This window comes from Cupressus sempervirens, chromosome 9 (genome assembly GCF_028749045.1).
Source record: "Cupressus sempervirens isolate cs-2001-9-10 chromosome 9, ASM2874904v1, whole genome shotgun sequence".
Lineage (NCBI taxonomy): Eukaryota > Viridiplantae > Streptophyta > Pinopsida > Cupressales > Cupressaceae > Cupressus > Cupressus sempervirens.
In genome coordinates, this window is record NC_143126.1 from 283,848,756 (window position 1) to 283,876,275 (window position 27,520).

The following is a 27,520-nucleotide window of genomic DNA, read 5'->3' on the forward strand; positions in this document are numbered from 1 at the left end:
TCACATTTAATGACCCAATATGGTCATGTTGACACCTTGTCTTCTCAAGTCATCATCCTTGGCCTTGATGCTCCTGCATCACATACCAAAGAAGAGTCTTTCACAAAACCATGAGGTTACTCCATATATATCTCCTCATATAGGTCTCCATGCAAAAGGCATGTCCATCTAAAAAAATTCCATCCCTGTGAAGTTGCAAGAGAGAGTACAAGGTGAATAGATTTCATCTTGGAAGCATGAGAAAAGGTTTCACAATAATCAATACCCTCAACCTTTGAAATTCCCTTTGCAACAAGATGTGCCTTGTACCTATCAATAGAACCATTTGCAACATACTTGGTATAGTACACCCACTGGCATCAAACTAGCTTTCTTCCTTTCAGAAGAGAACAAAGATCCCATGTGTGGTTCTTCATCAAAGAAGAGTACTCCTCATCCATAGCCCTATCCCTCTCTAAGTGTCCTGTCACCTATGAAAAATTCTTTGTATCATGTGAAATGGCATGAATCAAAATTCCAATACTAGAAGTTTGAACACAAGTGTGACGAGAATCCTAAGCATCACCTGTCATAGGTCTTATTACATCAATAGTACCATGAGCCCACTTGTAAACTTTTTGATATACTAGTGGAGTTGGTGAAGGGGTATCAATATCAATATCTTCCTCATAGGATGCATAATCATGTAGAGGAGTAGAGGAAGTATTGGGTAGTAAGGGAGAACCTAGTGATGAAGGCTCCATCTGAGCATAACGCTCATCAAACTAGACATCTCACTGAAATAAGACATCTCTAGAATCAAAATCAAACAACTTGTATGACTTTACATCCTCATAGTAGCCAACAAAGATGAGTGGTCAACTCTTCCTCTCCATGGATTTCTACCGACCATCTGGAATAGATTGCCAAGCCTCACTACCAAAACTGTAGAATGTATAAACATTGGGCTTGACATGAGTCCAAGCCTCCTTGGGAATCAAATGTTGCAATGCCTTGTGAGGCATTTGATTCTAAATATAGTTGGTATAATTGATACCCTCAACCCAAAATGAAGAACTCATAGCTTGATATTATATCATACAATTTGCCATCTCTTTTAATTTCCTATTCTTCCTCTTTGCAACCCCATTTTGCTAAGGGGTATGGGGAATTATGAGATGATCTTATAAACTATGCTCAATGCAAAAATCTTTGAAAGAATTATTCACGTATTCTCTACCATTGCTAGTGCATATACACCTAACAGAAAGACCAAAACACTTCTCCAAAAATGTCTTAAAGATTTAGAATGAATCAATGACATCAAACTTGTACTTCAAAAAGTACTCTCATGTGGGTATAGAGAAGTCATCTATGAAGGTAAGCACATACTAAGCACTTGAAAAGGATAGAGTGTGGAATGACATAAGATCACTATGTATCAACTCCAATGGTGCCTTAGCACATGTGGATCTACCTACCAAAATTGGATCTCTATATTGTTTGCAAGTGCACAACCTTGACAAACACTATTAGTACAAGAGATCCAAGGTGGCCCAACTACTAGCTCCTATGTATTCATCTACTCTAGATATCTGTAGTTGGCATGGCCAAAATGCTCATGCCAAATCTTTCTTACTGTGTCTGCATGAGCAATAAGAGAAACACCTATAGAATTAGATCTCTCAGGACCATCAAATTGATATAAGTGAGAGTGAAGATCAACACTCCTAGTAGCAACAACCAAGTTAGGATCATGAAGGTCTTGAATAACCACATCATGTGGTGAGATCTCAATTGTATTACTAGAGCCAAAATGAAAAATCTAAAAGACTGACAGGAGATTCGTAGAAATGGTCGGAACCAAGGGAACATCTTATAGTGAACCACCCTCTAAAGAGATAGTTCTTGAACTTGAAACTAAAATTTTGTTAGAGTCACTAACTACAATCTATGTGGTAACACTATAGAAGACAATGCTCATGTAGAAAGAACATTTACTTTCCTAGAAGGAGGTGGTGGTGGCTTTGAATATGCAATACGATGCTACTGCATGGCCTCCTCTAAAGCCTCAAGATGTTTCCAACACATGGAAACTAGATTTCCTTCCTTGCCAAAAAATATACATAAATCATCTGTAAGCTTCTTAGTCATGGAGGAAGACTCACCAGACATAGAAGATTTACCTTTCAAAGAGGGTTTTCGAGCATTTGGTTTAGAAGTAGGCTTGGGGGAACTCTCACTACTTGTTGAATCTATCTTGTCCTTCAGCTTCTTCTTTGGCTTCCCTTTAGATGTTTAATAAACCAATTCTTTTTTCTTTGAACCTATGATAGTATCCAACTACGTAAGCTTGAACTACTCTATAGTTAATTGATCACAAAAAAACCTCAAAAGCGGGTATGGTAAATATGGGACCCAAAGAAACCATGGTAGAATGGAAGGTAGAAGAGAAAATGTAAAAATTTCCTTGAAGATTTGATAGAACCAGATAGATGCACTCATTATTTGTCCTCTCTTTCCCATATCCGTGTAGTAATGTTCTCTTATATTTGAACCTCATGAGAAAGTCCTCAATAGAGGGAAAACAATCTAGAGTAGTGAAGAAAGCTCTACCTAAATCTGAAGTGCTTTGAACTCATTGATGGTACCAAGAAAGTTCTTGAACTTGTCCCACATTTCCTATGGAATGGAACACTCATCAACATGAAACTAAAAGTTATCTAAAACACTCAACGAAATTATACCCATGGCTTCATCCATCTTATTCCTATGTTGCAAAGTCTGATAGTGACTGTAAAATACTAGTTGCACTATATCTAAACAAGACCACAAACCCTTTGAATAGAGAAGTTGTTGCATAGAATATTTTCATGTGTGATAGTTATGTAGGTTTAGAAGTCCTAGACAAGAAGAGGTCTTGGCCATTGTTTTAATAAAGTATTTTGAATTTTTCTAATATACTAATATTGTAATAAAAAATAATGAAAAAACACCCCCCACAATGCAAAAAAATGAACCCCAGCTTGCAAAAGGAATGCATAAACAAGAATAGAGAAAATAAATTTAGTTAAGTATCACAAATATCTAGTAAATAATACAAGTGAAATGACAGAGAAACTAGTAAGTTCTCAAGAAGATCTTTCTCACACCTTTTTTTGGATTGGAAAATGGAGCTAAAATGAGTAAGTTTATGCCCCCTAGAAGATAGAAAGCATCACCTAACTTCACACAAAACAATAGGTACCAAACTGGTAAAAAATACAAAAAATACCTTCACCGTCATGTCCATCTTAGCATCATCTTTTCAATTTTTTTGGATCCAAAAAATGCCTCTATATGTTCAAGTTAGAGCCAAAAAATTGGCATGGCCTCTGTATAGCAAAAAAAATTGCAAATACCCAATAAAAATTTGAAGGGGCTGAAAAAATAGCCCAGGGTCACCCATGTGACCACAGGCTAGGTAGTGGAGGCTAGGAGGTAGAGCTTTGGGTGGAGGAGGAATGGTAGTGGTGATTTCTATTGGTAGGTGGTGTGATGATGGGTGGCAAGTTGGGTTGCAATGGCCAAGGAGCAGTACGATCACATTGACCCCGTGTAGTGTTGGTGCAAACTGTAAGTAATGGCTACTATGGTTAGGACAACTACAATGGTGTTTTTCACTGTTTTTAAAATAAAAATAAAAAGAGAAAACTTGCACCTCAGAATACATGCTAATGGCCATACAACCCTGGTATGTAAAAAAATGTTGCCTCGTATTTGCCCAATGTCCAAAATTGATAAATTTTATATGCAAATAGGGATTTTGACATTTTTTGAAGCCAATCGTGAGGTCTATTTGGCCTCAAAGTGATCCAAATTTTAAAGACCCCTATTTTCACAAAAAAAAAAAAAAAAAATTGAAAATAGCCAAATTTGTTTTGTCAAACCCATGTTCTTCCTTTTCTCCAAATAAGAACATGCTACAACAACTCAAGCTCTGATACGATGAAGGATTTGAGCAATACAATTCCACAAAACCTAAAGGATTCCTACATAAAATATCCTATCACATAGAAGAAAAGACAAAGAATAGTTAAGGGTTTTGCTCTAAGAATATGGAAAATTCTATTATTAGACTGAAAGAATGAATAAAATTTACAATTGATCAATCCTTATAGAAGGAGATTGTAAAACCTAAAATGGAAACCTAAGAGGTAAATGACATTTAATAATTACTATTTAATTATTAAATGGAAATGCAAGTGCATTTAAAGGGAAATCTTAAGAAGGGAGTAAAGGTAATTTAATAACTAAAATTAAATTAACACTTTACTCTAGTAGTTTTATTACCCATGTGTTTATTTGTTATCACTTCATTAAACCACTTTACATTACCTTGTTAGCCACTTTTAGGCTAGGGTAACTATGAGAAGACACTCGACATGTCAACTTGTAGATACCCTTCTCATCATACTATGAGTGCCACAAGGTAATGCAAATTCCCAACCCAACCCCTAAATAATCAAATACACAGTTTTCTCATATCCAAGAATTTGGGTCCCACAATATCCCAATATATGTACACTCATGTACTTAAGGGTGACCACAACCAACTCCATGTATACCAGAAAAATACATGTAAGGGGGCATATTATGGGAATGCAATAAAATATGGTATATGTATAAAATACACTCAACTAAGTACTTTGTTGAGAGTAAAAATTTCCCTATGAATCCAAAGACCACAAATAAAAAAACATGAAATGAATGGAAATGTGGAGGAAAATATAATTCCATCATCCAAATTTACACCACAAAATCCCAACTCAAATATGAGTGGAACACAAAATGATGATAAGGAAAATTTCCCAAAACTTAAACCTCCTAGAATTCAATGATATCAAAAAATCACTTCCAAAATATATTTAGGCTCCCAAAGATCCAATAAAAGTCACAATTTGGGCATGCATGCAAAATGTGATAGCATAACAAGGTCAAAATTTATATTTTCAACACAAAATTCACACAATTATTCATACCTGACCAACTGGGTTATAGAATTTATTAAAACTAGAGGGGAAACACAAGTTCTCAACCTCCAAACATTTAGCAAATAAAAGAATGCACAAAAATGATTCAAATAAAATAAAATGAGAGAGCTCTACCTCACTCCAAAAGCTTGAAACTCTGAATCAAGAGAAAGAATTGGAGAAATCTCTGAATGAGAAAAAAAAATGAGGAAGATGGAGATTCACGCTACAAATCTAATGAGCCTATTCTTGTGATAATATGTTGAACCAATATCTTACAGTGACTATAACTTTAAAATATCCAAAAGGGGTTTTTGGAAAAACAAAAATGATCTCCTAATTCAATAATAAGAATTATGTGAAAAAAATAGTTTTTACCTAATATAAGAACTTTAATTAAAAATGACTTATAAGTTGGAATAGTATCCACTTAATAAAATAATTTACCCATTTCCAAAATTAATTAAAATAATTCCAGGATTTTAGAATCCAACTACCATAATTTTTTTGGTAAATAAATAAAATAAATTAAAACATTAATATTTCCCAACATATAATTAAATGAACACTTTAATTTAGTTATTTATGTGGTGATTAAAGAACCCTAAGTGCACAGACATAATCAATGATCCATTCATGTGAAACTTTTATAACACATGTAAACACAAAAGCACATAAATCACAAACATAAAGAACATCAAATTTATGTGGAAACCTAAACTAGAAAAAATCAAATGGAAGATAGTTCTCATAAAGTGAACACATTAAGATGATTTTGTTAAAAGTTCAATTCCAATTTGACTCACAACAAGTTGGATCATTACTAGGTGACTCACTATTGGTTGGTCTAACTACCCTTATAAAAGAATATGGATAACTCCTGGTATAAATAGGTTCATTGCTATTACAAATAGGATTACTACTAGAATAAATAGGATCACAAATTTAATATATGAAAAGAGATCAAATACACAATTGAGATCGTTATCACTGATACTTGAAAATATAAATGATATATTAGTATTCTATAGGTTGCATTCACACACACGATCATCAACACACTAATCTCTTATAAATAGTTAGTAATCACCTAGCATAAAAGCATCATGTAGGCAACAAAAACAATTCAATTCCTCAATCATCTTATACTACTTGATGCCAACAACCATGTCAACCAAATATTTTTAAATGTGTCACACAAAACACATTCTCATAATGGTAAGGAATTAAAAGTACATAACCTCAATAAATATAAACCACCTCATCCATGCCAACACACAACACCATCTCCAAAAATTTCCATACCAATAGATATATTCAGTATCTACATAGTAGCTACTAGAGCTGAAATATAAATGATCAAGTTCAAAATAGGACTAAACCCAAATAAATGATCCACCATACATTGCACACCAAATATAACCTTCAACAAAAAGAATAAGGATAAAAATTAATCAAATTCTTTAGTGAACATCTCTACCAATATGCCAAGGATATCATTACACATCAATAGATATACCTAAACCATGAATATGTATTTGATATTTTGACATCAAAGACAAGTAGTAATGATAACAACCTGAATATAATTAACTTTACACTATAAAAAATCATTTATAACTATTATGATCACTTAGATTATTAGGTAGTTCTATTGAGCTAGAAGCCCTAATTAGAATATTAAGGTTTTTAATATCATTAAGGACATTTGTAAGTTTTCCACAAATGATCTTAAAATTACCAAATTATTGACATGGGCATTTGGCATCAAAAAGTTACCATTAGGTATAATAATATTATAATTCTCAACCATTTTATCTCTAGAGTTGATGACCCTATAAAAAATGAGCATAGAATTCTTCCTAATGTACCTTTATTTTCTACACAAATAAGAAGAATTAATGCCTCCAAGGATTTAAATATTACAAGAATATTTTGACTTGTCTAGTTTAATATGAAAAGAATCAAGAATTCCACCCCTAGATATAAGGACATTATGGGCACTACATCCATTATGGGGAAGATAAGTTTTTTCTTAATCCACCCCAATAACTTTCCCTATTAGTTACAACACTTGTAAAAAATAAATTCCCATAAAATTGGAGGAAATTATCATTAGTAAGTCATTGGGGTTTGACAATGCTAAGATTTGATTTTTTAAGCCTCAAAATGTTAATGCATAGATTAGGAAATTTTCAATATTTCAATCATGTCTTTGCACTATAGCTTCCAACATCTTATCATCTTTAAGAAAAATAAGAATTAAACCATACTAGACCATTGTAAAATAATAAATGGAAATGCCCATTTTTATTCCATACATTCAAAAACCAAGAAGCTAGGTATTTCCTTGCAAGATGTTTTGTGGTGTCTATGACAACCAAGAAGATAACCATATTTTAACCATCTATTTTTGTTGGAGATTGCATTATTAGTCCCTACCTATATATAGTCAAGGAACTAATATTACCAGATGCCATAAGTCCTTAATTTTTATGACCAAATATGTTGGATAGCTAAGGTTTAAAATTTGTTTTATTTTTAAATTAAATTATATATCTTAATATTTTTCAATTGGTTGGTCTTAATTTTTTTGGGGATATAGCCATATTTTTAATTCAAAATTATGAACAATTAAATCTCTGGAAATGTCCACCATATTTTTGAAATCCAAAAGCATTGCCAAAAGGTAATCATTCCATTTATTGTTGTTATTAATTTGATTTCAATAAGTACATTATCGTGACATGTGCTCCTCCTTTCATTTGGTCAATGAATGTTAGGTTGGTGGCTATAAGATTATTTTGTGAGATGGATCTTGCAATTGAAAGTAAGGGATTGGAAGCTTGAACATGACTACAAATAAGGTTTGAACAAAGACATGGTTGATTGCAAAATGAAAATTATTGCTTCAAAATTTCCTAGCTTTGAACCCATCACAGACATCAATCCAAGTTGTGTATTTCTCCGATTTTGCATAGAAAAAAACACCATAACTTGTGCAATAGCCAACAATTTTATTTTTCTTTGTAGGTTTGGTAATATCTATAAAAGATATCCTAGACAAACAAATATTTATAGGTCTAGGAGATAATCTAGAAGTGGATAGGTATTTGATAGAATTCAAAAGAAGGAATCCAAAATGCTTTGGATATACAAAACATTAATAACCGAATCTATTTGAAACTCTGAATAATGAAATTGCAACTTTTTCACTTCAACATTATTCGCTTCAAAGATTTACCACTCAAAAATGTTTGAAAAGCACAGATGACTATTTCCCGATACTTGTTTTTTCCTATTTTCCTTGCTCCAATCAATTTCATCCAAATTTATTGATATTAAATGTCCCTAATCACTCCATTCCAAACCCTTAATAAGATTTAAAAGGGAAGAACCTTCTGTAGTCAAAGAAAACTAGTCAATTCCCTAGAAGTTTTTTCTCACCAAATTTTACTCAAAATTGCTTGTATGTTTCAACCACCATTGAAATTTCAAGATTGATAGGAAATTTCAAATTAAAGTTGATCTCCAAAGAAAAACACCAAATAAATTGATGAATAGACACATCCTCAAAGAATGGATTTAGAACACCATAACCCCAACCTTTTCCACACTTGCAAAGTATATATCCACGCCTGATGTCAAAATGCTTTATCTTTTAAAATACTACATTTTTTCTCTAGAAAAAAAAATTGAGTTTACAAAATTAATTTTATTTCAATTTTATATTACTATTGTTTTGTTCACTTTGAAAATTCTTTTTTTTTTATTTCTAGATTTTCAAATTTATTAAGATATTATTTTATTTGCCAAAAAAAAAAAATTATTTTCTCAATTTAAAATCATTTAAGAATTGGTTAAACATATTTTTTTTTAAATAATAAATATAGTATATATCTATTTGGTAACTATTTTTACTAAGAGAAAATGTGGAACAAAAAAAATGGTGAAGGACTTCATTGAAGAAGTGAATTAGTTCTATCACGAATGATGTGTACATATTTTTTGGCTTTTTCCCTCTTAACAAAAAAATAGAAAAAAAAAATTATAAATAGCATGCAAACAATTTAGTACTTTTCACATCATGATATATAAATCTAATTTTCTTTATTTCTTATCTTGTAAATCTTCTTGTTCTTAAAAAAATATTAAATATTTTAATTCAGTCCACAAATTATATTTATATTATAAGCATTGAACTATTTTATACTTAAGTAATATATTACAAAATTATCTTCATGATGTTAAAATTAGTTTTATATTTAATTATGTTAAAATAAAACATTAAAGTAGAGAGCAAAAATTTAAAATTTATAGGTGAAATTATCACCTCTAGTATGGCTTGCAATAATAGAATGTCATTTTAATGGGTGCAAAGCATGTTATTCAAGAGTGATTTGGATGAGTTTATAAGTGAAAGGGAAGTGAAATGTTATTTTACAATTATTTTCTTCCACTTGAATCTAGAAGTAAAATATATTTTTAAATAATTTTAGGAGTGGGCGAAAATGTTATTCAAAACATATGAAAGTTAAGATATAAGGGGTGAAAATTATGGCAACATGAAAATGTAAAGCATGAAGAATATATGTCACTAAATCATAGTAAAATAAAATTGACTCTAAAACGATTAAGAACATCACTATGAAATTGACCAAATAGACTTCACTATCTCTTCCAAACTCTTTATCTTTGAGATTAACAACAAAAATCCCTATCTAGTTGCTTCTTTGTTCTTTATATTCTCGTCTATTATCTCTAGATATGTATGTTTTCCTTCTATATCACTAGTACATACTAAATAAGAAAACTAAATTCTAAACTCTCACAAGGCAAGGACTTTAGCTTAATCAGAATTTGTGTTCATCACTACATTGGGATAAATTGAAGAAATATTAGTGATTCTATAGGGATAATTTATTTTTCATCTATCTCCTCCACTGCCCTCATCATTGGAGGTGTACTACAAATATATAAATACTAGTCATTTTTAAATTTATTTTTGTAACAATGTTGTGGAACAACAAGCTAATATACAAAATAAAAGTAAAGAATACAACTAGACAACATACAAATCCAAGACAAAAGTAATAAATGTAATAGATGACAATGAATGGGAGCCGTTAGGATGATAAGTTATACTTTTATCTTTTTTATGAGAAATGTGATAAGCTTGAATGATAGAAATAATGTATGTAAAATATGAAAATTAAAGAAAAATTATTATACACAAATATATGTATAAGTATTAATAAGGATATAAAAAAAGGTTTACAATTTGTAAAAATCCATTAAAATTGTGTAAGAATTAGAAAATCCATACACGTGTCTAATTTTTCTCATTGTTAATATCCATAGCTTTAACTATAAATAAAAAGTGAGAGAAAAAGAACATTTGCAATGCTCTATAATTATTCACTAATTTTATTATGATATTTTTATAGGTTGCTATTGTTGTGACACATGAATTAGCTCATCAATGGTTTGGGAACCTAGTTACAATGGAATGGTGGAGTCATCTATGGCTTAATGAAGGCTTTGCAACTTGGGTAACCATTCATACTACTTATTTTGGTTGAAAACATATAATTTATATTGAGTATAAACATACTAATCTTAAATTCAATGGATAACATTTCTTATTTCTATAATTGTGTTGTTCTATGAAAAAAAAATTACAAAAAAATGAATTAGTATGAGTGCTTTTGATTTCAACTATGTATAATTTTTCTATCCACATTTCAAATCACACACTCCTTCTTTTTATGATAGATTATTGAGTGTAATGGAAAATTTCAATTGAAAAAATACATAAAGTGAAAACCAAAAACAAAAATTATATGACTAATGCATATCTATTCAATATCTCAATAAGTCATACATGTCAATGTTTTAGATTAGTTATTTGGCAACAAATCACTTATTTCCAGAATGGAAGATTTGGACACAATTTACTAACCAAACAATGGAGGCTTTTAGATTGGATGGGCTTGTAGAGTCTCATCCTATAGAGGTGAAATAATTAATTGAAAATACAAGAGCATTTCACCTTCTTTATTTGGTTGAATTGGATTTCTTGTTATTACCATTTATTCTTAGGTTTCTTTCTCATTTAGGTGGAAGTTTTCCATGCTCGAGAAGTGAGTGAGATATTTGATGCAATAAGCTATAAAAAAGGAGCTTCTCTTATCCACATGCTTGAGAATTACCTAGGATCTCAATATTTTCAAGTAAGGGTATTAGGTTTTTTTTTTTTTATCTTTTTTATTTTGTCTCGTATTAATTTAAATTTATATGAAAAGATTCACAAACCTCAAAGTAATTTAAACAATAAATCAAAGGGATGGTTTCCATACTTTTCCTCCTTTTGTTATTTCCATCCTTCGGTGACTTTTTTTAAATCTTTATTGTTCTAGATTATTATTGACTTTAGGTTTTTGAATGGATCCATCTAAATTCTTGTGTAATACTATTTTTTAAATGATGATATACACTTATTCATTAAAAAAATAACATGTAGATTAAATATGAAATGATTCAGTTAGTTTGTGGTAGTTTAATATTTTATTTATATAAAAAATATTGAATAATTTTTATTTTTTAATAAAACTTATCTCATGTTCTTTATATATTTGACATTTTAAAGTAATTCAAATTCTTTTGATTAATTTAGTTTATTGTGACACAGTTTCTATATACAAAAATAATTCTTATTTTTAATACTTAAGTTTTTTATTAAGGAAAAAACAAAATTTGAAGTGACCCAAAAACCTTTACATAAATATTACATAAGACTTATCCATAAAACCCAATAGAATGAGATGAACCCAAAACAACTAAACTAATAGAGAATCAAATAAAATAGAAATAATTGCAACCCAACTCCAACATAAAGCCAATAAAACACTAGAAAGAGGACACCTTATAGAACCATCAAAGAAGACAAAATTAACCCATGTTCATCAAGCTCTCTACAACGTCAACCTCCAATTGACTCATCTTCTTAGCCAAGTTTGTCAAATCCAAGATGTCCTAAGGTGGATAGGGAGTCTTCTTCTTTGTATATGTTCACTAGTTCTATTACTCATATATATCATATCCTTAATAATTATCTCCTTATCTTGTTCCAAGTGCATAAAGGTCCTATCATGATGAAGCTATTCAAATTTGGCCACTAAAGTCTTCATTTTTTAAAAAGAGGTATTTATCACCTTATGGGTGTGTTCCATAATCTTAAAGAGGGTAGATTAACACTTATTTATTTTCAAATCCAATTACCCAAGATTCTTGTCATAACTTTCCCTCATTTTTTCAATGGCTTCAACATTCTTATTAACTCAATCTGTCATTAATCTATTATCACTATGCATCTGTAGAGCACAAAAAAGGAACCCTTTCTCATTATCCTTACTAGAAGCAATAGGAAGAGGCTTCATAGTATTCTACACATGATTTTTCATTCCCACCTTATATTGCAAATCCTCAAATTTAGAGGATAGGGCATGCTATTTAAGGTGTAAATTTTTAATCTAATGAAGTATCCACCTAATAAGTTTGAAAAATTATAGAGATATATACTTAGAAATTTCCAAAACCCCAAAAGTGATTTCCATATTTCGATAAAAATATTGGAGGCTTGATTCTAAGAATGATTAATGATTCCCATATTTTTCCTAATGGAACCCATAATGCTTAGAACCAGAGAGGGAAATAAGGACATCATGATCTTGGGAACTATGAAATTCATCAAGAATAGGGGATTTTCCCATTCCCTTTTTCTCATTCTCCATTTTATTATCACCACCCTGAGGAAAATACTCACCTAACTACTCCCTAAAGACAATATTTTTAGTACAATTTTATGTTTCTTAGGAGCACCATCACCACAAGATATTTTTCATTCTCATCTTGGATAACTCCCTAATACCAAACTAGCCTTGAGTTTCCAAGACTCCCCATAAAAATTAACCTTCACCCATCCTCTTCGGGGGTAGTGTCACACAACACCACCTTTTGATTTCTTGATCTGGCATTTTTCATTAGATATATTAAGATTAAGTTTGCAATCCTTGGAAACTCTAATATCATAATTCTTGTAGGGAACACTAGACATTTTATTAATTTTATCACCTCAAAAAAAAATTGTCTCAAATTGATTTGAAAATTTTATCTAAGACCACATTAGGAGGAAGGGAATAATCCCTAAAGATTCTATTATTTCTCTCTTTCCAAAATGCTAAATAAAATGTGGAAATATAAAAGACTATAGAAACTTGATCACTTGTTAGAAGAGGCATTGTTCCATTGATAAAAGAAGTCTTGAATTATCTTTGCGAACACTGAGAAAGGTTATTTTTTTCCAAGATTATATCCTGAAACTCTCAAGTAAGGTAGAAATCAAGAGAAATATGAAATATAGAATCCTCTATCTCCATAGTTAACACTTACTGGGAATCATGAAACCTTTCTAAAAAAATAATTATAGTAAGAACCTTATTTTGAATAAGAAGCCAAAAGAAAATTTTGAATTTATCAGTAAGATCCATCAGCTAGGATTTTTCCTAAAAGGAGGGGGAGAGGAGGAGGGTTTCAGAAAAGGAAAATAAAAAATAGAGGCTACTAAAAACAAATAGAGGGATTCCCATACCAAATGAAATTTTTCCTATAGTTATGATAAATAGCCCAAGCATTAGGAGAAATCATAATAGGAAGAAGTGAATTATTTACCACAGATAATTCAACCAAATTAATCTACAATAAAGACTCCATAGATAACTTTGCATTCCTCAATAAATAGGTATAAGGAAGAATAACAACTCAGTAGCTCATCAAGAAGACACTAACCTTCTCAAAACCTAATTTTCTTCTCATTTATAGCTTTCCAACCCATGCCCAAAGAAGAAAAATTTCTAGCCTTAAGCACATTATTCCAAAGCTACAAGCCAAGAGGAATGATAGAATACTTAATGAATCTTCCAACAAAGAAAACTTATACAGGTGTTAACTTCTCTAGATAGAATTCTACTCCCTTTTCTCTTCATATATTCTCCAAATTTGTTTTACAAAAATATCCATGTTAAATATTCTAATATTTTCAATTCCAAGACCTCCAAACTAGAGAAAACATTTTTTAATATTTTCAATGATATCTGTAAATTTTGAAAAAATCTTGAGAATACTTAAGGCGTAGAGGGGTGAATTTTGCAAAGAAGATTTTAGAAGTTGAACCTTACCTACCTCACTTAAAAATATATATTTACAACTAGCTAGTTTCTTGTTAAACCTATTGATTAAAGAGTTCTAAAATGAGTTAGGTGGTTTCAAGAAGATGGAAATACCAAGATAAGTAGAAGGGAGGGATTGAATCTCATAACCAAGACTATTATCAATCCTCATTTTGCTCACATCAAGGGCCCATTTGGCAATGGGAATACAAGTGGAATAGGCATATGTAAATTCTTAAAATTTTGAATTCTTCATTTGGATGCAGCAAATCTGAATTGGAATACAAAGTAAAATAGGTGGCCCAAAAATGGGGTTTTGCAATTCCACCCAAATAAGTGTTATTGGAATACATATTCCTATTCCACTTTTATTTATTTTAGAAAACATAAATTTTGGGGTCTAGAAATTCCCCATCAAATATTGGCTGAACCAAACAAAGAATAGGAATACATAGCCCCATTTTATATTCCAGAGTAAGTAATCCAGAATAGCTATTCTTATTCCCATATTCCTATTCCTATAGCCAAAAGGGCCCCAAGAGTGTTGATAAAAAAAACTTGTTTTGATTGATGAGTTGGCTAGAGGTATTCCATAATACTCAAGGTATACTTTAATGTTATCACTTCCTTGGTTGAAGAGCTTCCATTTAGGATAATGTCACCAAATTTGATGTATAAGAACTCAGCCCCTTAACTCTACAAGTACCTCGTTATATTTCCAGCCATGATGCTGAAGAGAATAGGACAAAAGGGGTCTCCCTATATCATACCTTTGGATGGCTTAAAATATTGAAATGGGGATCCACTGACAATAATTGAAATACAAGAGGTAGATACCAATTATATAAGCTCAAGTGCTCTGTCACTAAATCCAAAGGCCTTGATAATTTTACATATCTTGAATCTCTAAGAAGAAAAGTAGAATTTGGCTCCTTTAGTTACACAAACAAAGTTTAATGGTATGTATTGGCTGGTGTAAATTTAATGGTATGAATTTGTTGATGGAATTTTAAGCTACACTAATAAAGTTTAATGGTATGCATTTTTAAATGGAATTTTTATGTTTTCTTGAACAAAATGAATTTTTATGAACCACATTTTTATCAAATAATATTAAAAGAATTGTTTCTTTGGTAAAATTTTATGAAAATTATGAAAATAACTAAATCTCATTTTACTACCATAAATTAAAATATAAATTAAATCATGAAAGTATACCTATCACATACTATATGTAATAGAGTAAAGAGAAGGAAATGTGATAAAACATGAAGATGAATTACTCCAAAAATATTTATGACTATAACTAATGAAAAATAAAATAAACCATCAATAGAGATTCATCCTTTAATGTCAAATGTGAAAAATAGGGAGAAAAAAAGATGATAAAATAGAAACTTATTATGTTTCATTGTTCATAAATTGATGTATCTATAAGAAAACATTGACTAATAGGGCATGAGCTCTTTACATTGAATATATTGAAAAAGAATAATTGAACCTTCTTTATTTTCCTAAGTTTTGTATGTTTTTGCATCTCAATAATTTTTTCACTTAAAAAATAATAAGTTAATTTTATAGACATTAACAAAAAATAATTTAAAGAATCTCCATCCAACCTCCCAACCCTATTAATAACAATGATAGAATAACTCCCCATTTAAAAATGAGGAGATAAAGAATATAGGATTGCCTATGTGTGATGTGTTGACATTAAGGTCAATTTGCCTATTAGTGACTCAACACTTAGTTAGTTGGTTACATTGCTACCAAGCTTATCATTCATCTAGCAATGTTAACCAAGTGTTTCAATTACTATCAAGCTAAATAGTAATATTACAACTCATGTTGAGCTACATAGTGTTTACTGAGTAGTTGAGATAGTTTATAGTATAGCCCAAGCATAGCAGTGTCTATCGAGCTATCTAGTAGAAGCAAAAAAAATCATCATCTTAATTGAGCTCTGTAGTGTTAACCAAGTTCTACAGTGTCTACCGAGCTCATGGTGTTAACAAAGTGAATCTAGTGTTGACCAAGTCATGCAATGTCAACTAAGTTATTTTATATCTACTAAGTTTCTCAATATTCACTGAGTTACATAGCGATGGTCGAGTTTGAGCTACTTGAAGTGATCAGTATGTACCAAGCTTCAACTTCAACTGAATGCCAAAGTTCGTCAAGCATTGACAATGTTTTATGAGTGTTAGAACATCACCAAATTTGTCTTTGGAACCCAACTTATAGTAGTTGGGCCAACTTTGTGCATTATGATGATGCTAAATCATTCATAAGAGCTTAGATTTGTACGTGGGCACTTGATCATGGTATTTACTTGAGAACATCCTCTAATTATTACCCTCATGGTAATGGCTTGGCCAATTCATCCAATAAGAATTTGATCAGGATCATCAAGAGGACTATTGAAGATAGTCAAAGGTGTTGGCACCAAAAATTGAAAACTACCATGTGGGCTAACATAATAATGCCTAAGAGATCCATAAGGAATTATCCCTTCATGTTAGTATATGGTGTGGATGCTAGGCTTCCTATCTCATTGGAATCCCCTGCCCTTGAGTTGGCTCATCAGTTATAATTAATTGAATATGAGACTATGTCTATAACAATGGTAGATCTAATTGAACTAGAAGAGAAAAGAGGTCAAGCAATACAAACCTTAGAAATGCATTAGCCATAGATGAAGAAGAGTTTTGATAAGAAGGCTAAGGCTAGAAGTTTCAAGGAAGGTGATCTTGTGTTGAAATGGGATGCAAATAGAGCAAAGACAAGGAGATACTCAAAGTTTGATGCCTTATGGAGTGGCCCCTATGTAATCATTAGTTGCAAAAAATATAATGCCTTTTAGTTAAGCAAGCCTAATGGAAAATTCTTTCCTATTCAAGTCAATGAGATACATCTTAAGCCCTATTTCTAATGAAAATCAATATTCATGTACATAGTCAGGGTAGTTTTTCTTTCCTATTCTTTCATGTTTTCAAAGAAGTGCATAGGCACATGTTTTGTTTTGTAGGAAAGGGGTCTAGTTCCAAGTTCTTATAAGTTACAAAGGAAGAAGGCATGTTATGGTTCAAAGTGTATCAGGGATTATAAATTTGATCAGTTTTATGGTTTCAAAGAATCCATAGCCCAATGGATCTTTTGATGGTCAGTAGTCATCTACTAAGCAGGCTTGCATTCCCCCTAAGTCACCAGAAATGTTAACATTTATATGTTCCCACTAGAAAATAAAATTTAAATGATAATTCACCCAACGGTCAACTATGGTTTCTTATGTTGACATAGCATTGGCCATATTCTTGTTTCACATTATACCTTAAGATATTTTAAGTCATGATCATGCAATTCACATGGTCATGGTTAGTTAAGTGTTGACTAAGGTCAAGATGGCAAAGGTGTGCTTTCTATTGATTTCTCCTTATCGCATGGTTATATTTCCATGTTGTGGTTTAGGTTACGATGGTGTATAAAAGGTAGATCTTCAATATTTCAAGACATATCCTGCACCATTAGATCATCCAAATCTATGACCAATGCATAATCTCCATGAGTCAAGAAATGGTTAAGATTTGAGTTGTGAAGTAGTAGTTCCTTTTTTTCACTTGATCGCAAGGGTCAAATGGTAACATCAATCTAAGAATGTGATGGTGCAAATATAGTCTAACCTCAACTATTCATAAGGTCACGGTAGTTAGTAAAGAATGCCAAGTGTAGTTTACAAGGTAGAGATGATCAATGGATCACATTTTTGTAAGAAGTAATAGTTATAAAGGGAAGGTGATGGAAAGGTTGTGATTGTGGGTGATTAAATGCAAGGCATAAGGATTGGACCATTGACAGGGTGGCATAATGGTGAGAGATGTTTGGTCCATGTAGCAGGACTTAATGGTTAAACCTCAGTTGACCAAGGGTCATGATCAAGCTGGAAGTTGATGATAGCAGAAGTTCCATGAATGATGACTCTGATCTTTATGATCTCCTATAACTTCTCTCATCAATCCTTGGGATTGATAAATGCAAAGGAGGTACACCACCATTGATTGATCCATTCATTCAGTTAGAGATTAAATAAGCATCACTCCTGACCTCTCAGAGATTTATTTGGTGCAAAAGTGATTCTCTCATGTGTTGATTTACTCAATAGCTAGATCTTTTCAGCTTTACAATAACTATTCTCTGGAGATTTGAATGTAGTGATTGATTTTTGGTCTTATGAGGGAAGTTATCAAAGTTATACTAGCACTATAAAGGTAGATATTGTACTCTTCCTGAGGGTTAGATATTCTCTATTTTCTCTAGTATTGCCTTTTCGTGCTATTGTAAATTCAATTTTCCTTTGAGTTATATGATTTTCTACCTTATCTCTTTCAACTATCATTGTATTGTGTAAGCTTGTTTGCCTTTCTTTGACATACTATGAATATCTATAATCTGCATTCTCTATATCTCTTTGGCCCATGACTGATAAGAAGTGAAGCATTTTCCTTGTGTCACTCATATGGTTGCTTAATCTTTGTGTAGTTTATAGATTAAAGTAAATTTTAAATCTATATATCTTTACATGTCATAATAATAGCACTATGCATGTCTGGGAAGGGACTAGTTTGAACACCCTATTTTGGTGTATCACCTCCTTAGAATAGATTAGGTAGTTGCTTTCACATATTCCTTCTCCCTTTTCTCTTCAATAATATTTTAAGTGCATCCTAATAGTAGAGGAATCTGGCCTTCTCTAGAGACTCAACCTCATAGTTCAAGTCCCATATATTGGAGGTTGTTTCCATGTTTCATGAGGTTGTCCTTAGGTAAGACTTTGGGTAAGGGTGCAAGATTTTGTGACAACACTTACTTTGCACCTACCCCAAAAATTGTACAACACCTTGTCATCCATTAGACAAATTTTTGTGGGGGTGGGAATAGGCCTTTTCCTGGCCTTAATATTTCTTTTCATCATGATGAATCAATAGAGTCCCCAAGACTACATATACAAATATATTATACAAAATGAGGAAAATAATTAGGTACTAATCTTTTTTTCCATATCCCTAGTAGATTTGCCAAAAATATGTTAGTGAACACATTTACACATCAGAAAACAAACATGAAATAAATCTTGATGCTTATATGGAAGTGCAATCCTTGATAATAGTTGGATAGGTTAACATTGAATTGATAGCCTTCCTCTAAATTTTTTTGGATATAGATCCCTATGTATGGTTTTCAATGAATTCATTGAACTAGAAATAGAAATGCTTTTAACCTGAAAGCATGAAAGGCACAAAAACATCTATTCATAAATATGGAATAGATGTGAATATTATTATAGTACCTCATTAAGGTAAAATAAAATAATACATGTTACATTAAATTTTTTCATTATTACATAACACTTTCAAGATATAAATACAAATACAAATGAATATGATAAATCAATACACATTCCATTCCCTACTAATAACATTCTAGTCATGTTTGTTATTAGTGACATACACTTATTCATATTGTAAGTATATATCGAGCATATTATATAGTTAATAATATTAACCAAGCATTTTAGTTGCTACCAAGTTCTACATTTTCTACTGAGTCCTTTGGATAGATTTCAATTTACATTGAGCAGTTACTATTATCATGATGATCATCAATGTAAACCAAGCATCTCAGTGTATGTCAAGTTTACCAGTGCAAACTAAGTTGTGCACTGCTTACCAAGTTTGCAATTGATGTGATGTGACTCTAGTGTTAACCAAGATACTCAGTGTTAACCAAGTGACTTAGTTTATATCAAGCTCATAGTGATAGCATTGACTAAACTAGGCAGTGTGAATCAAGTGATTTAGTTTATACGTCAAGTTTCATAGTATTAGTTGAGTCATCAGTGTAGACCAAGTTCAAGACTACTTGGAAGTGATCAGTATGGCCTGAGCTTTCACATCTATTGAGTGCATGACGATGCCAAGCATTGACAATAGACATCGAGTATCAAAACCTCACCGAGTTAGTCTTCAAAACCCAAGTTTCTACACTTTGGCTGACTCTGTAATATTTGTGTAAACTTGTATTATGGCTGACTTTGTAATTTTCTAATTGGATTGGTACATATGTAATGTATTGTATCACATTTAAAGTAATGAATGAAAGTAATGTAATAATCAAAAAAGAGTAGAAGAGTGAATTACAAAGGTCACATTAGTATAAGGAGTAGCAAAGATTTATCTATCACAATAAGGTGATTTGTACACTTAGAGGAATCTCATTCAACAAACCAAGTTGCAAATTTAGAGATTGGTCACTACTTCATCCTAACAGGTGGATCAGTCAAATCCTTTAGCAAGGTAGACCTAACTATCTTGTGTAAATCTCTTTACTGAGTGCATACTTCATTGTATGTTTGTAAATCCTTTTGCAAGGTGCACATAGTAGTCCTTATACTCCTAACAAGGTAGATCATTAGAAGTGATCATTGTAAGCCTTAACGGACCAACTTTATACTACAGTACTAAAACTTGTGAATATCATCCCCACCCCAGTTTTATTTTCTATTTGGAAGGCCTTTGGGTCACCAAATTGTGTGTCAAAAGTGTTATGTGTGCTTTAATGTTTTCAGTTTCTCATGCATGCAATTAGATCATAATTCACATGAAGAATTAATTGCTAAATAAGGATTAAGTTTTACAAGTTATTGATTCATTCCTCCCCTCTCAATAACTTAGCCTATCATAATATTTCCAATAATTAGTATCAAAGCCTTATAGTTCTTAGAGAAAAGTTTAACAACTTGAGAGAAGATCAAAGGTAATGGAAGTATTTAGACTTGATAAAGCTATTGACAATAAGAAGCTAGATTTGGAATTGACTATTGGACAACTCAAGAAAGAAAAAGAGCAACTCTCTCAATCTCTGAAAAGAAGAAAAGATTTTGCAATCCAGATGAATGATCCACTCTATATTGAAGAAAGAATTGAAGACATTCATTCAAGAAATTCAGATGAAGCTGATAAATCAATCAAAGAACTATTGGAAAAGAATAGTACTCTTCAAGAAGATGTAAGAGAACTAAGAAGAGAGCAATAAATTTAGTCAGTTAGACTGTGTGAAGTCATAGAAGAGAAAAACAAGATAAAAGAAGAGATAGAAGGAAAGAACAATGAAATTAAGCACCTATCCCTTCAGCAAGCAAACTTCATTGATCAACTCACCAATGCAAATGAACAAATCATGAATCTAAGATAAGAGAATGAAATATTATAAAATGATATAAACACTAAAAGACAAACCAATGAAAGAATAATAAAATCTCAAGTAGACATGAATCAGTTGAATGAACAAAGTCATTATAGACAAAAAGGAAAAGCAAGAATTGGATATACAGAAGAAGGTGAATCATCTAAGAAAGGAGCTCAAAAGAATCAAAAACCTACTTGCAGTCATTGTGGTAAGATAGGTCATACATCAAACAAATGTTGGAGCAATGGGAAAGCAAAATTTAATGGAAAATGCTACAATTGTAATCAGCATGGTCATAGAGAAAATGAATGCAAAGAAAAACCAAAATTTGAAGGCAATCAGAATGCAAACTAAGATACTAAATCTAGTAGAAAAAATTGTAAAAGTTGTATTTGGTTGGGACTATAACACTCGGTGCAAATGTCATTACTGTGGAGAATTTGGACACATTGGAATGAATTGTGAAAAACATCACATGAGGAAAAGAGATACTATCAGAAGATGTTTCATTTGTACAAAACTTGATCATCTTGCCTAGAACTATATGAATACTAGAAGAATTGAAGATGAAAAGATGGCAAAAGTTAATAACATCCAAAAGTAGATGAGATAGCAATGGGTTCCATAATATTCTAAAATTGAAAGTTCGAGCAATGATGATCAAGTCACTCAAGAATTGGGTGACTCCATCATTTCCACTTGATTTCTCTAAGGAGAACTAGAAATAGGATACTAAAGAAGACATCTAATATTAGTTCTAGTTGACAAGATGAAAGATTCATATCACCATTCAAGATGCAAAGGGATTACTGAGTAAGAGATGGCAATCACTATCAAGTTACTATTCTTACTGACTGAGGTCAGGTTTCAAACTCTACTGAGCATTTTCAGGAGTAACTAAGTCTTATATAGTTATCAAGTCATGGTAAACTCTACTAAGTATTCAATGCAAGTGAAGTGGATGACAGTCTGTCACTTGAGTGAACAATCATACCAAGCATTTATGGTGATTGAAAAGAGAAATTTGATTAAAGGGTAAAATCAAAGTCATTTCTCACCACAAATTTTTAAGAGCTATCTGAGCAAAGAAATCTTTAGAGAATTCAAGCAATTTGAGCAAATTATTACCAAAAATTTTCATATTCTCTCAAACCCTACCAAGAAAACATTGCATCCACCAGTAGCAAGTCAAAAAGAGGTTCGGATATATTGGTTCAAGGTGTGGAATGGAAGGCGCCAGATTTTAAGTTGACTCCTACCATTGTAAAAACCCTAGATTTGAGTGGAGCATAGTCTCAAATTCCTCCAAAGGTACTGTTAATCAATGATATTTGTTCACGTTTCAATTGTGCTATTCAATATATTGGAACATTAGAGATGGATGAATATTTGAAGGAGTTATGCATTGATGGTGTGTTGAAACATAAGCATTAGCATCTCGAAACAAAAGGTTTAACTTGCATCCTTAGTTGTGTGCACAATGGTCAACTATGGTTGAAGCAACCAATTTTGATTACCAAGAAGATTATCCATAGGATCACTAGTCTCCCCATGTTAACAAAGGAAAAATGACTAAACCAAGTTGAACTAGAGAAGAAAACCCTTACTGACTGGGATGGAAGGGGAATGAAGATAAGCTATGTCATTGACATGGAATTGAAGTTTAGCATACATGTCATTGCCCACAAAATCTACAATTTGAGAAGATTGAAAAGTGTATCTTGCAAAGCAATTGATTTGGCATATAAGGTGGTCAAAAAAATCTTTCACTTGACCTTGCCAAGTTACTACTGAATCAGATCAACAAAAACATGGAGAGCATCAGAACTTCCAAAAACAATCCTTGTAAGTTCAATTAACTCTTGACTTGTTTATTTTTCTATGTTTAGAATTTCTTCCCATCAAAAGGTACAATAGTTTGGAGAAAAGATGTTAGTTGAAGATTACAAAGATGATGTGTGTTTCATGGTTGATAGTGACAAAGTGTACATTCAAGCAATTAGGCCAAGAATAGTATGGGTAAAACCTCTAGGATATGAGGTGAATATTGATGAAACCAAAGACATAATTGAGAACATTGATAAATGACCTTGTTGATCCTAAGGCTGCTTCCTTTGGCACCTACGATGAGGCAAAGGCTAGGATAGAACTAGAAATTAAACTTCCTCGGGTAGTTAGCAAGGGAAAAAAGAGGATTGCTAAACTAAAAACTAGCTCCACTCTTCTGTTAATTGAAGGAAAAGGAGAAGATGAAGAAAATTCAGAGGAAGAAGAGCCACTAAAGAAGAAAGGTAAGGTAACCATACCAAGATTACCAAAACATCTACTACTGTGTTCACAAGGAGATCATCTAGAAAGAAAGCAAATAAAGAAGGAGACATAATATTCAAGAGGTCTCCACCCACCTTTGAGGAAAGAATAAAAGAATTAGAATCTGGATAAGGAATTACAAATTTTGAGGCTCTAAAATATGAGACCAGGACTGCAGAGGAAAAAGAAAATAGAAGATATATTAATATCCAAGATGGGTAAGTGGAAGCACTCACCTAACCAGCTAGATCAATAGATTCCTAATGCTTTGATGGAAAAGATTAAGCCAAGATGTGAGGATGCCATGCAAACTACAAAAGATATATATGAGAAAACCTTCAGGAAACTTATGCCAAATTTGGATGAAAAGGAGGTGAAATAATCTTTGAAGAAAAATGAAGAAATGTTAACTTTGAGATTCAATACTTGCCTTATACTGTTGAAGGACATTGAGCATGTTGTGAAAAATGCTAAAAACACATGGAAGAATGTTTATCTTCTTCAAAAGCTAAGTAATTTTATAGTTAGTGTAAGTGATAAGGATGATGATGATGATCAAGAGAAAGATGAAGAGAAAGATGATGAAGAGGTCACTCCTTTTGTTAATGTAAATGATGAAGAAGAATAGGGGTAGGAAGCTACCAAGGAAGATGCACAAGATACTAAGGAGATTGACCTAGTAAAGAAAAACATTCTCATAGCCTCATTTCCTCATTCTCCAAGAAAAACATTGAAAACACCAAGTCTAAAGATAGCTTCAGCAGGATTAATTGTGACCAACACTGAAAGCACAAGCATTCAATCAATCTTTACACCAGTCTAGCTCAATACTTCATTGATAGAAGTAGAAAGCACTTCATCTACTGAGCAGCATGTTCTTCCCTCTACATCCATTTTGGCTACACTAGGTATTTCTTCTACTAGTATTTCAATGAGTTTAGTATCCACTTTTGCAGTAAGTCCCATCATTTCTACAATTGTTTCCATTCCTAGTATATAAGTAATAAGTGCAAGGATAGTTGAGACCAAGCCTCAACCGAGCACAAATTTTTTGGGAAAAGTCAAAGAAAAGGAAGAAGATATAGATCTTGATGTGGAGATTGTCATTTCTAAATGGGACATCTCAAATCTAAATCTAGATCAAATGTGTGTTTTTGGAGACTTCTTCAAAAGAAAGCTAAGTAGCGAAGGCTTAGAGAGGAAAGAAACAAGGAATTTAAAATAATTGAGGATGCTAAGAATATTATAGCAGGGGCTCTAGGCATAGAGGTTGATACTTGTCAACCAATTTTGTATCATTTAGTAGAGGTGGTCCATAAATATAATGAAGATTTGGCTAGATAGGACAAATTGTTGCAAAAAGATGAGAAAAAGTTTGAGAATAAAGTTTTAGAACTTATTACTCAACAAATTGCCATTCATTAAGTATGATTATCTACTATTCTAGGCCATCTAGAGACCTCTTGCATCATCAATTTTCACAAAAGAAATAAGAGAAAATTTGTCAAAGATTGATAAGGATCTTAAGGCAAGTGCACAATAGTTGCAACTTGACTCGAGTTCAAGCTTTGCCCACTTCAATAAGATCAGATTTCTGATAGATATGTAGGCAAAATTACTAAGAGAGGAGGTGAGAATCAGATCAACATTGATAGATATTAAGAACATGATTCTCCCAAACATGGATGCACTACAAAAGTACATTGTACATTCAAAAATGCTCATCCATGACAATAATTTCTCCATTGCAGACCACATGATAGAATTATCAGCAAAAGTGCAGATTACATTGCACACATGCAAGGTGTTATAAGAGAATTGGGACAAGACTCTAGCACTCATCCTAAAGGTACATTCAAATTTCTTGTCACATTTTGGCATTACTATATAAATATAGCATAAATAATTGGTATTAATGTCAAAAAGGGGGAGTAGATGTAAGAAGATGTAAGGAGAAAGGGGAGAAGATTGAAAGAAAATTGAAAAGATTGAAAATGTATATTGTATAAAAGGGAGAAGATGTATTTAGATGTACTAAAAAGATGTGTAGTATATTGTATATTATGTATGGGGGAGCATTACCATGTACAGAAATATATCTCTTACAAAATCAATTTTGAAAAATCTCAAAAATAGTATACTCTACCAAGTTGGAGACATAAGGTGATGGATAAAAATGTTTTTGAACATTCTTGAATTCAGTTTTGACTAATAAGTGTTTTTGTCACTAATGCCAAAGGAGGAGATTGTTGACATTCTAGTCATGTTTGTTATTAGTGACATACACTTATTCAAATTGTAAGTATCTACCGAGCATATTGTATAGTTAATAGTTTTAACCAAAAATTTCAATTGCTACTGAGTTCTATAGTTTCTACCAAGTCCTTTGGATAGATTTCAATTTACACTAAGTAGTTACTACTATGGTGATGATCAACAGTGTAAACCAAGCATCTTGGTGTATGCTGATTTTACTAGTGCAAATCAAGTTGTATAGTGCTTATCAACTTTTCAGTTGGTGTGATGCGAGTCTAGTGTTAACTAAGCTACTCAATGTTAACCAAGTGACTCAATTTATACCAAGCTCATAATAATAGCATTGACCAAGCTATGCAATGTGAATCAAGTGATTCAATTTATATGTTGAGTTTCACAGTATTCATCGAGTCACCAATGTAGACAGAGTTCAAGATTACTTGGAATTGATCAATATGGACTAAGATTCTACATCTATTGAGTGCATGACGATGTCAAGCATTCATAATGGACACCAAGTATTAGAACCTCACCGAGTCAGTCTTCAAAACCTGAGTTTCTACACTTTGGCTGACTTTGTAATATTTGTGTAAACTTTTATTGTAGATGAATTTGTAATTTTCTAATTGGATTGGTATATATGAATGTATTGTATCACATCCAAAGTAACGAATTAAAGTAATGTAATAATCAAAAAAGAGTAGAAGAGAGAATTACAAAGGCTACAATAGTATAAGGAGTGGCAAAGATTTATCTATCATAATAAGGTGATTTATACACTTAGAGAAATCTCATTCAGTAAACCAAGTTATAGATCAAAGATCAGTCACTGCTTAATCCTAACAGGTGGATCAGTCAAATCCTTTAACAAGGTAGACCTAACAATCTTGTGTAAATCTCTTTATTGAGTGCATACTTCATTGTATGTTTGTAAATCCTTTCGCAAGATTGTCCTAGCAATCCTTATTGCTCTTAACATGTTAGATCATCAGAAGTGATCATTATAAGCCTTAACATGCCAACTTTATACTATAGTACTAAAGCTTGTGGGTATCATCCCCACCCCAGTTTTATTTTCTATTTGGAAGGTTTATGGGTCACCAAATTGTGTGTCAAAAGTGTTATGTATACTATAATGTTTTTAGTTTCTCATGCATGCAATTAGATCAGAATTCACATGAAGAATTAATTGTTAAATAAGGATTAAGTTTTATAAGTTACTGATTCACCCATCCCCTCTCACTAACTTGTCCTATCATAATATTTCCAACACCTACATCTACAAATGATGAGTAACAAGAAATCACAAAGAGTTCGTATCCCTTTCCAATGAATGACTAAACTTGGGAACAAAGCTCCAGAATCAACCATCTATCTCCATTAACAATGATATTCAAGATTATTACAATGAGATACAAATCAATATAACCCAAAGGAAATAATCTAGATGTTCCCAGAATCAAAAATATTCCTATGTTTCTTTGATGTCAAAAG

General features: G+C 31.9%; 1 protein-coding gene across 1 annotated transcript in view; it reads left to right on the plus strand.

The window, feature by feature from the left end:
• The window catches only part of LOC149538543 (aminopeptidase M1-like), a 368,334-nt gene that overhangs the window by 223,481 nt on the left and 117,333 nt on the right, over positions 1–27,520 (plus strand). The window contains exons 7-9 of the mRNA XM_089799851.1: positions 10,439–10,543; positions 10,891–11,007; positions 11,111–11,224. Of these exons, the coding sequence (XP_089655977.1) occupies positions 10,439–10,543; positions 10,891–11,007; positions 11,111–11,224 (336 nt within the window). The remainder of the gene's footprint in view (positions 1–10,438; positions 10,544–10,890; positions 11,008–11,110; positions 11,225–27,520) is intronic.